This window comes from Vigna umbellata, chromosome 8, assembly GCF_029865625.1.
Source record: "Vigna umbellata cultivar VRB3 chromosome 8, Vumbellata_1.0, whole genome shotgun sequence".
NCBI lineage: Eukaryota > Viridiplantae > Streptophyta > Magnoliopsida > Fabales > Fabaceae > Vigna > Vigna umbellata.
The window spans coordinates 27,615,536-27,627,054 of NC_142172.1; the positions used below are offsets into that span (position 1 = coordinate 27,615,536).

Genomic DNA, 11,519 nt, shown 5'->3' on the forward strand with positions numbered 1-11,519 from the left:
ATAAAAGTCAGACAAAACTCCTAAAAGTTCAAACAGAATTCATCATTACAAACTACACTTGTAATATATGAAGCAACTTCAATAAGTTGCTTCTGTCAGAGATGTTATAAATGGTAAAAACCCATATGGAGTTTCATCTTTAATAATTACCCATATTGTTCATAATATGCACTTTCATTTTCAATTATAATATGGTAGTTATTGACAACAAACACTGCATCTAGAGCATTTCCTAGATTATATTTCAGTGCCTACTTCGTTTATAAACTTTTCTTAATTGCCTATTCAATCTTTGGCCATCTAAGTTGTGAAATTGAAGTCTAAAATTTTTTGTTGTCCAGTAACCATTTATGGTGAGTTTATGATATACTTTGGTGCTAATCAAGTGTTCCTTAATGTTGTTTTAAACTTAGAATCAAAACCAACATAGGGCTGACCCAGATACAGATCATGAAGGTTAAGTAATGATTGACACAATCAAAATTCTACTGTGGACTGTTTAAGTAACCTCACATAAGTACAGGTCTTAATATTTCTCCTATGAAGTTTTCAAACAGCAAGCCAAAGCTGAAAAATTGCACCAGAAATGGCTAAAAAAATGGGACTACAGTGGTCAAAATGAATGCCACTGTTTGTTAGGCTCAATTGAGACTTCAAGCAAGTTTATATCATCTAATTGGATGTGTGCAAACACTTAAACAGCCAAGAAACAGATTACACCACAAAATCAGTGGTCCACTTCCAATTTTAGGCAAATTTAGTGGTTTAATGGGTGATTGTTCATAAACACGTTTGGAAATATAAATTGATGTTTTTACCAACTTTGTATCATCAATTTGAAGGTGTTTAGACACTGACCTAGCAAAGACACACATTGCACTCAAAATTCACTAGTTTACTTCCAAATTAAGGCAAAATGGATGGTTTAGGAAGTGATTTTGCATATGAGATCAAATTTTACCAAATAAACAGTGCATACATGTTTTAAAAGGTAAAATACACTTCCACAAATGTTGAAACTGCACTGAAATGGACAGATTTAAAAAAAGACCACTGTTGTAGCCAAATGTGCAACACTTTTTACACAAAATTTGCACCATAATCTAGAAATCAGTGGAATCAATACTCAACAGTACAATCATTGACTCAAGGAAGTCCTTATACACTACATCTAACTGTAGAGAATGAGTTACAAGAAATTTTAAGTACCTAAGACACAGGCAATGAAGTGAGCACGGTGAAAAACCCAAACTGAAACAGTGAACAGAAACATGCTATCATAATTCATATTATCACTAATGTCATCCTGCTAATGACTATCACCATTATTGTATACTTTTTTATGACAATACTCACTAAATAATTCATAAATTAATATTTATCTTACTTTCTTATACCATAGTTTTATCTACATCCTTATATTTTATCACATATTGAACAATAAAATCATCTAAACAATATATATAGTACACTTCATTGATTCAAATAACCCATTATTAGTTTGCTAAACTACAAACCAGTACTGCACCATTATATCATAAAACTGGTCTTATATCTATATACCAGTGGTTAACAGAGTGATTCACTTATGACTGGGGTTAAGAGAGGGTGAGGAAGAACACAACAATAATTAAATGGAGGAATGAGGGTGAAATTGGTATTGTCCATTCCTAATAAATGAGTGATGAATCATTATTTTCTTCACTTCACTTAGTTTACTGTACTAGAATTAATCAGGGAATTGTGCTTAAATATCCGATATTATTCCGTTTTCGTTAATTGTGCGTAATTTGATCAGAAATTCTTATTGTAATTAATTTGAATTATCTGAGCTTATTAGTTTCATTAATGATTGCAGGAAAATTATTGGGGATTAAATTTTGTGGGAAGAAATTAATTAGGAGCATTTCACGGCCACAACTTAAAAAGGTTTTTAAGCTTCTTGATTGGCTACAAGGAAGTACACCTCATGGTAGAAAATGCATTTGGAACATCCACATAAATACATGCCTTTCACGTAAATTGTCCATTAGCATTCAAATGGAAGCAAAGCTCTTGGTTATCTCACGGCCTCCTAAGACAAAATGGAGAAATCTTTTATTCTTTTTGGAAGGAAGTGGGAGACACCAAATTAGAGAAGGGAGCCACCACTCATGGTTTGGCAAAGTCACGTGCACATGAAAGACTTCCAAAATGCTGAATTCTAAAGAAGTGCTACACATGGCCCACATGGAAAATTTAGCAAAGCAATTGGCAAATCAAAGTAACATATGTGATTTTTCTATTGTGCAAAGGAGCTGCCATAATGCCTCACGGTAGTCATCTTCCAATTATAATGGGCCCACGAATAATTCATTTTACAAGCAAAGTTTTGGATGGAATCAAAGTGGGAGCTGCGAGAATTTTCTTTGGCTTAAGAAAGGATGTAGTAAACCGTGAAGCATAATGGAGAGGGCCACCACTTGGTTGATTGAAAACTCATAATGAATTCCAGAATGCTAAGGGGAATGCCACGGCACAAGAAGGGAACATCCAGCTTGAAGCCACCAAGAGGAAGGTCACGGTCTAGCTAAGAGGAGAGGCAGCAGCTCATGTTCCAGGAGGTGTACAAAGTGTGAAGACAAGTGTGCTTAGCTTGGGAAAACAACAGCTGGCTTCTTGGACACAACAAGCCAAGTCCAGCACCAACACTTCAACGTCCAGAATTGAAGGAGTGCAGTTCCAACGTCCAAGTCCAACATGCTACCTTAACACGTCCAGAAGAAAAAGAAGAGCACAAGGAGGATGGTGTCATGACAAGAGAGGAGCTCACGGTTTTGAGGCATGGTGCAGCAGCTGGTCCAGTTGGGGAAGATACTCCACGGTCTTGATAGTTGGAGAAGAAAATGTCCATGTTTGGAGTAGCCGTCTTCATAGTCTTGGCAGCAAGAGGAGACATGCATCCTGAAGGTGGTATTCTCGGCTAGCATATGATTGGAGAAGAGGACAAAAATTAGGTGGAGAATGGAGGGGCCCTACCTTATTTTCTCTTGGCACAACTAGGCAAGAAAGTCTTCATAGCTATTAGAGACAAAAACGAAAAGAAAGGTAGGGAACAACAGACAAATAACCAAGCTGAAATGCAGGAGTATTACACAGGAGTATGTCGGTTGATTGGCTATAAATTGGCAGCAGCAGACTTTGTAGTAGATTTTAGGAGGAATTAGGAGTAGTTTAGGACAGCCCTGGAAGAGGCTCTCGCCTCTTCCTCTTTCTCTTCCGCTCTATGAGTTTCCATTTCAAACAGTGCAATTGTAGTTTTAATTTCTGAAGCACTAGAAGTGTGTCACCTTTTGCTCGTTCATTTTTAGTTGTATTGTTCAAGAATTTTAATTTAAGTGTTGAAAGCCACAACACACTGTCACCGAGAAACACACAACACTCAAAGCACCAATGGATGATAATGGGAGACCAAAAACATGGGGAAGCTGGCTGGAACAAAGGAAAGAGTGCACTTCCAAGAATATAAGGAGGAAGCAGACCGTGAAAAAGGGGTTCCATAGAGAGTCACGGCCTGGGAGAGGTCTCTCTTCCAGGAGTCCAGAGCAGTAGTGTAGGATTCAGTCGTGTGATTTCCACTAGTGTAGTGTAGTTTTCTTTCATCACCAAAACTGTACTGTAGTGAGGAAGATCATGCAGGGAATAGGATTTGAGGCCATCTACAACGGAGAGCAGTTCAAGTAAGGGAAGAGTAGATAGGTTCATTGTAATCTAGTGGCCCTTGATCCACAAGGCAAATTGTCCTCCCTTATTGCAGTCCATATGATATGGATTTCGGGCAATTTGGCCTTTCACAAGTGACAAACAAGATTCACTATGGAAGCAAGATATTTGGAGCCTTCAACTGCTTGTTGATGGCATTGATCCTATAGTTTTAGAATGGGTAACAAAATACTCTGCCCATTTTATTTTATTTCTCACCGTTGTTAAACTTTTTCTTCCCAAACTATTTATCACTAAACCATACAAGAAGTATCAACTACTTCTTGCAGTAATATTGTCAAAACGCAGATACACAACTGGATATTTAACTACAACTATACAATACAACAACATAATTTGATGCAGTTGATCGAAGCAATAACTTACCTCCACAACAGCGACAACCTTAGGTATTGTACCACCTCCGACAGCTATCTCGCGAAGCCCTTCTCACCGACAGACCCTGGATTAGCCTCCTCACCAACTCCAACCTCTGCTCAAAACCGCGCCACAACCCACTGACCCGGCATGACGTACCTCCTCACGCTGCCAAAGGATCGTCGTCAACAAATCCTAAGACAACCACCGTCCACAACCGAAGGCGTCACGCCAATGCCTCCGTCCTTCAACCGTAGACGCTTTTCGACAATGGAGAGGAGCTCCAGAATCACCAATGGTGATGGCGGAAACGTAATGGACCTTGCTTTCGTAGGGATTACGGTTGGGGGACAAGGGAGAGGGGAGAGGGAACTCAGAAAAGGGGACCTTGCTTTCGTAGGGATTTTCAGAGAATGGAAGAGGGAAATCCCAAATTCAGATTTCATTAATTCAATGCCTATACCGACAGGCCAAAGCCTTCGATAAATTTGTTGTCCAATACCGAAGGGCTAAAGCCTTCGGTAAACACCAGCCCAATACCGAAGGGCAAAATCCTTCGATATGTGCTACTTACCGACGGTCCTGAAGGCCTTCGGTAATAGTCCTTCGGTAAACAGTGCGTTTATGGTAGTGGTCAATCCAGTCCACCACGGGTTCGGATCGGATTGTGTTGAAAAAAAATAACTTAAAATTTCAATACAGGTTAATTTTGAATCCGGCTCACTCGAGTTGAATCTGTGGTGAGTCAAGTTGGCTCACGAACCGATGTAATTTTTCTAATAAGTACTTTTTTTGTTAGGTTAGGCATTTTACAAAATCTTAAAACCGAGGCTGGGGTGGAATCATTTTTGTATAGAATAATTAGGCAACATGAAAAATATACAACTTTATACTTAGTAACTCAATTTTATGCAAAAACAAATCTAAATCGCTACGAAGCTACTCAAAATTTTGTTGAGAAGCTTTTGTTATTTTTTTGTGTGAATGAAATCATATGTTTAATTGATCCTAAATATAAATACTGTAATTAAGTGAGTCAGTATTTAACCCACTAACCTGTGGTGGTCTGGGTCAGATTTAATTTTTTTTTTCAATGATAAATAAACTAGGTTGGATTGGCCCCATAATGAGTCGAGCCAAGTTGGTCCGAATGACTCATTTTGAAAACCATAATAAAAACTATAAGAAATATAAATCTAACCTTCAACCTAGTATAATTGCATAAGAAAAAAATGTGTGTCATAACTATGTCCAACGTTAATCTATATTAAAACTATATTATTATGACATGACTAAGAATTGTTAAACCCCTTCGAAAGTCCCTATTTATGTTGGGTTTTCCCAGTTAGATCCCCGTCTTATGTTTCGCCAATTTGGTCCTTAATATTAAAAAATTGACTCAATTGGGTCCTTGCCGTTAAATTGTCTTAACGGGGTTAAGTTTTTGATGACCTGACACATTGACGTGGCCAGTTTTTGCCACATCACTCCTGTCATGTCAGCGTCATATTCCCCAACAGCAGAAACCCTAATTTCCCTCTTAGTAACCACATGGAAATAAGGAAATTCATATTATAACAACCCCAATATTAAACTAGAAAAGAAAATGAACAAAAGGAATGAGTAAATCAAATTTTGTGGGATCTCCTTATTCCTGAAAACATGTATTAAAATATTAAAAACTGATCCAAAATTTTGCAGTTTAGTTACACCCTTCATGGCCAATCTTTTGCAGAAATCATTTGCTGCATGATATATCAATGAAATTAGACAATAATTATTATGAAGTCAAATAATGAGAACCCAAAATTTGTTGGTTATACCATTTTTTTGAAAGCATCAATTGAACCAGAGAACTTCAAGTTTTTGTAATCTTTTGCATCGTAGAAGCCCATCATCCGCCACCATCACCAACGCAAGTTCGTCTCCGTCGTCGGGCAAGCAGCGCCTCCCTTGCAGCATCGTGACCTGCAAACACACTCAGAAACCAAGTGCGAGAACTTCATAATCAACCACATCGTTGCAATCGCTCCACCTTCAACTGCAACAAAACCCAGAATCGCGAGAAACCTCGGTTCGTCTTCTCCTCCTTCATCAATCGCCTCACACTTGCAAAGAAGAGGAGAACCCAAAAAAAAAAGAGAGAAAATCAAGAGAACGCCAATCTCGCGACTTCCATGCGTGAACACTGTGAAACCCCTCGTGTCTTCGTCTTCCTCGAACCTAGCTTCCGTAGAGCCACCAAACCTACAAATAGAAAATCCTAAAAACAGTAGCCACCCTAAATCGCGAACACCATCGAACCAAAGCGCCAGCCCCAATTCCCACAAAGCACCACTGAAACGATGAACCCTAATTACAAAGAAATTCATAAATCCAAATTTGGTGATAAACCCTGAGCATCAATCGCTAAAGTTGAAGATGGTGAAGGGAGGTTGAAGATGATGAAGGGAGGTTGAAGATGAACCCTAATTTGGGTTTCAATCATCAGAAACTTTATTTTTTTATTTCACATTCTATGTAATTTGCTTGAATGTGTCACGTATAAAAAACTTATTAAGTAAACGTGTGAGATCATAAAAAAACTTAATTCCGTTAAACCAATTTAACGCGACAGAACCCCAATTGAATCAATTTTTTAATATTAAAACCTAAATTGGAGAAATCTATAAGACGAATCTAATTAAAAAAAACCCATATAAATAAATTTTGGAAGGATTTAACTAGAAGAATTAAATTAACTCAACAAACAATCTACTTACTCTAAAAATAAAATAATAAAGATAATGTGAAAACAATAAATGTAAAATATAATTACAAAGGACTTGTAAAAATATACAGCACTGAATTGCAACAGTTTCAAAATTCGATAAAACGGATTTTGAAATTTCGGGTCTCCCATCTTCTAAATATTTCTTATAGTGAACTATTTTTTAAAATATGTTCATGCGTGGTGTTGTGATTTTAAAAACTCCACAACTCTCTCTAGCTTAAAAAATTTCCCATAAAAAAGTGATTTTCTCTGTCACTATAACCAAACACACATTACGAGACTCGCAATACATAATCTTCAGTTCCTGGTCCAACCAAAGCATCCTCCTGAATTTCCCACACAGGCATTCTAAATAACATAGCAGATTGAAGAAGTAACTCTTGTTCACGAAACTCCAAAGATGAAGCAAGATGCTGCAACCTTTATTTCCATTGCAGCGCACAGTTTCTCAGCAACAGAAGCTGAAGGAATTTGAAGTGGACCAAGTATGTTGTGAAACCATTGACCCATTCTCCATCAGAACCCACACCAAGCCTCCAAAGTTTTGTTTGGACTTCTCTTTATAACCATAGAAGACAAAAAAATTGTACTTCTATGCGTAGGGATAGAGAGGGTAGTTTTTTGAACAAAGAAAACAAAATAAAATTAAAGCATCACAGTCTGAACTCTGAACAGTTGCAGAATTAAGAAACTAATAATTAAAAAAAGGGAATAAAGAATAAATAGAAGGATGAACTTGTTCTTAATCATTATTATCCAAGTTGTGAAGAAAAAAAAAAAAAAAGAGAGCATCTTTGATTGCAACAGTGTCTTCCTAATGGTTATCACTTAAGCAGAGTTTAAGGGCATGAAAATGACAGGAAGAGAGAGAAAAAAAGGCTCGCTTTTTGATGGGTATATAATTTGGATTTTGAAGAGAGCGCGGTGCACATGTAGAAAGAGAAAGGGCTTTAGTGAGGAATAGGATTAGAGAAAAGCAGCATAAGCCCTTAAGAGTTAAGAGTTCCTTTTTCTCTGTAATAACAATAATGTGAATAATTGTTACTGTTAATATTGTTATTATTGCTTAGTGTTTCAGATCTGTGTCATATTAAGCACAGCCGAGGTTGCAAGCAAGGTGGGGTGTTTTGCTGAATGTGGTAGCCGACGCTTTCTTATGGCGTCTGAAACGGCGTCGTCCGCGGATGAAGAAACCGTTCCTGTTTCAGCTGCGGGTGCAGGAGGAATTGATAAGAGAGGCAGACACCGGATTCTTGCTGAATTGAAGCGTCTCGACCAAGACTCCAAATTTCTTCAAGTTAGTTCACTTTCTTCTCTCTTCTATTTCATAATTTTTCTTCAATTTTGGAAATGTAGTTAGTACTAGAAATGCTGTAGAATTAACAATTTCCTACTGCGGTTTGTTTATAGTGTGCATGCTAGTTCACTGCTGAAAAATTAAAAACAGAAAAAACAACACAGTGAAGAAAATTTTAAGAAATGATTTGCGCGTATTTTTCTGATTTTGTTTTCTCTTAGGGTCATAGGTATGTATTCGTTTAGTCCCAATTTGCTCCCTAGTTTGAGATTCTCTGTTTAGATATAAGGAATCTGCCTGTTGGTTTTTCTGTTCTATTTCATGCTTGATAAATTAGTGCAAAGGACTTTCAATTTTTATGCTTCTCTCTTGGTGATTCTAGTGTGTCAACTTTTCTGGTTAAGTTTTTTACATTGAGAGAAATTTTGATCCTCTGCAATGGCTGCAATGGCAACTGTCTATTTCTCTGGTTGAGCTGTTCCTAAATAACAATTCATTTGTTATTTACAGGTGAAGATTGCAATATAGCAATTATGAAATTAGTTTCACAAATCAACTAGTTCCAGATCTTTTATATTTTTTTCCTTATTCTTAAGCTCCTCAGTTTAATATATTTTGATGCAATGAAAAGTTGTTGCCCTATTTGAAATTATCTTCAGTTCTCCTTGATACCACGGTTCTATTGAAAATTGGAGGAGGTTGTTATGAGGGATCTCATGATAAATAATATTTGTGAAGATTTGGTCTCTAACCTAGACGAATGGTGTTATGTTACCCACATTACTTAGTGAGATAAGCTATAGTTGTTGTCTTTCTTGATCGCCAAACCTTTTTCCCCGGATCTTGAAACCATGCAATTTACTAATAACATCAGTTATTATGTATCGCATATTTTCTTGTATGATCATACATTCATCTTAACATTCTTACTTGTATTACTATCACTTTTTTCTTGTGTTACTCCTATGGAGTCTAATATTCTCTACAACTGAGTATTGCCAGTTGTATAATAGGAGAGAAAACTCCCCTTTGAGCTTGTGAATTATACTCCTAATAGTACAAGAAAACTTCAATGCCTTATTTCATTTCAACCACCTAACTTGCATCTTGCGTGTGACGTCTTGAATAATCTCCATATTATTTTGTGTATTATTGATTTTAGACATTTAAACTTAGAAACTTCTGATGTGACATCTCCCATTTTTACCTATAAATTATATTCGTCTTTTTTAAATTGCAATGCATGTAGTTTGTTTTACTCTTATTGTACTGAAAATCCTTATTTCCAAAGTATGTTCCAAAACCTCAAGTTTAGAGTTAGCATTTGATTCTAAAATTTGAACTATATCATCCATGAGCAGTATGTATTTAGGGATAATATTTTGTATGTTCCATGGTGAGCTCATCCTAGATTAGATTGAATACAGAAGGCTAAGCCTAATACAGACTTTGCAGGAACGTTCATAGTCTCTTCTCTGGGAGTTTTCAGGCTAGTTGTCTTATCATATATGTCTTGTATAATTTAGATATAAGCCGCAAACCCTTCTTTTCCAAAGCATTATACAAAACTTTCAGTAGCACTAGATCATTTATTTTCCCTATTTAATAAAATCAAGCATATGTATCTTTTTTTTTACTTTCATATCTTTTCATTAGCCTATGTAGATGACAAAATAGCTTCCTGACATAAAACTAAATTCATTCTCTGTAATCCTTACCTCTTTTCTTAATCTATGTACAATCATGTTGTTTTAATAAGGTTCCCATGACTTGTAAAAAATACATAAAAATTGGTCATTTAGGTCTGTTTGGCTTGAGAAAATATTTTTATTTTCATTTCTTATTTTCACAAATAGTTACAAAACATCACTTAATGTTCCCGTGAAAATGTTTATGAAAGAAAGCAAAGTTAAAATGAGGTAGGTAGAAGTTTTGTAATTATTTGTAAAAGGCACAAATGTTTTCTCAAACCAAACAAGCTCATGGTTCCCATCATTCTTGTTATATCCGTGAATGTTTCATAAGAGATCTATTAAATCAACGTTATGGCACATTACCAAGTTGAATGTTTTCTTTCAGTGGAAGCCAAAGCAAACAGTTAGCCCCTCTGAAAACATTTGTCATTTCATTTCATTTGGATTAATTCTCTTTCCTCGGATGTTAAACAGGAAGAACTGGAAGAGCTTGAGAAAACAGAAAATGTATCCACCATATGCACGGAGTAAGTAGTGTTTCATTACTTGTTAAAGGAGAAATAAGAATATCCTTCTAAAAGTTCATGGTAGTATATTTTTATTGTATGTAAATCTGAAACAGACTTATGTTAAAATATTTGTCTTATGTGTGGTTTGCTGCAATATGCTGAGCCTAAACAATTTCACTTGACGTAGTGCAGCTTGCTACAAAACATGGAAAGTAGGCCTGATCCACTACTCCCAGAGTAAATGGCTATATTACGTACATGTTTACTTTTAATTTCATTTTGGTGGTATAGTTGTAATTGAAGTGAGTTCTCATCATCAATTTCATCTCCTGACAGAGTCCATGGACCTGTAAACCTCTTATGGGATAGATGGTTTGAAGGGCCTCAAGATCCACAAGCATGTAGATGTTGGATACTTTGATTTAAAGCTGTGTCAATTGCCTTGCCTTGAAAATAGGATGCCATGCCATGCCACATGTAACTACATTAAAGTGACTCTGCAAGTGAACAAAATGCTTGATCACATCTTATACCACGCACACTAATTCTTTTACGGCTCCTTCCTTTCATTACATTACATTACATTATGATGAATACTGTTAATGTCTACTCACATTCATTAACTGTAATCAACGGAGAACTGTTATTATTATTGCTTGTAATAATCACTAGGAGAAAATTATAGCTAACCATCACGACTTGGTTGCTATTTGCCTTAATTGACCTATGTTACGGGATTGAGAAACGAACTTGGATTATAGCTAACAATTGTTGTAACTGAGATATGTTATAGACACGTATTTCAGCAGCATTTACCTCGAAGATAATCACTTTTGGAAAGGCCTAACATTGTTTGAAAAGAGTCATAAACCAGTCATGCATGAGTGCCAGATTTACTGGGCAAACCAATTGGAGGTTATGAAAGCAAAGAAAGTTTGCAATTTTCACAAAACCAAGTTCAGAGATTAACTTACCAAATACTTATACACTATCACAACATAATGACATCAAGTGTCAAATTTATTACACAAATCAATGAAATTTCATATATCTCATTTGTTATAAAAGGTCTACTCCTCAAATCAATTTGATTGCACTTGACACATAATTATTTTAAGCTCTTCCAT

At 36.1% G+C, this 11,519-nt stretch overlaps 1 protein-coding gene across 3 annotated transcripts; it reads left to right on the forward strand.

Moving 5' to 3' along the window:
- Positions 1 to 7,686: 7,686 nt before the first annotated feature.
- LOC124820368 (guanine nucleotide-binding protein subunit gamma 1-like) lies at positions 7,687 to 11,044 on the forward strand. Of its 3 annotated transcripts, none has more exons than XM_047292039.2 (4): positions 7,687 to 8,189; positions 10,358 to 10,410; positions 10,580 to 10,646; positions 10,729 to 11,044. In XM_047292039.2, the coding sequence occupies exons 1-4, from the start codon at positions 8,049 to 8,051 to the stop codon at positions 10,759 to 10,761; spliced, it is 294 nt and encodes a 97-aa protein (XP_047147995.1). In that variant the 5' UTR covers positions 7,687 to 8,048; the 3' UTR covers positions 10,762 to 11,044. The 3 variants fall into 3 exon arrangements, with proteins under 3 accessions (XP_047147995.1, XP_047147996.1, XP_047147994.1); XM_047292040.2 differs by having other exon boundaries at positions 7,703 to 8,189; positions 10,580 to 10,629; positions 10,729 to 10,820; XM_047292038.2 differs by having other exon boundaries at positions 7,800 to 8,189; positions 10,585 to 10,629.
- The last annotated feature ends 475 nt before the right edge of the window (positions 11,045 to 11,519 follow it).

Bases quoted from the DNA above. Each gene is read 5' to 3' on its own strand.
- LOC124820368 (XM_047292038.2), top strand. From the start codon at position 8,049: ATGGCGTCTGAAACGGCGTCGTCCGCGGATGAAGAAACCGTTCCTGTT. The intron at 10,411-10,584 runs GTAAGTAGTGTT...GACGTAGTGCAG, and splicing joins GTATCCACCATATGCACGGA to CTTGCTACAAAACATGGAAA. The intron at 10,630-10,728 runs GTAAATGGCTAT...ATCTCCTGACAG, and splicing joins CCTGATCCACTACTCCCAGA to AGTCCATGGACCTGTAAACC.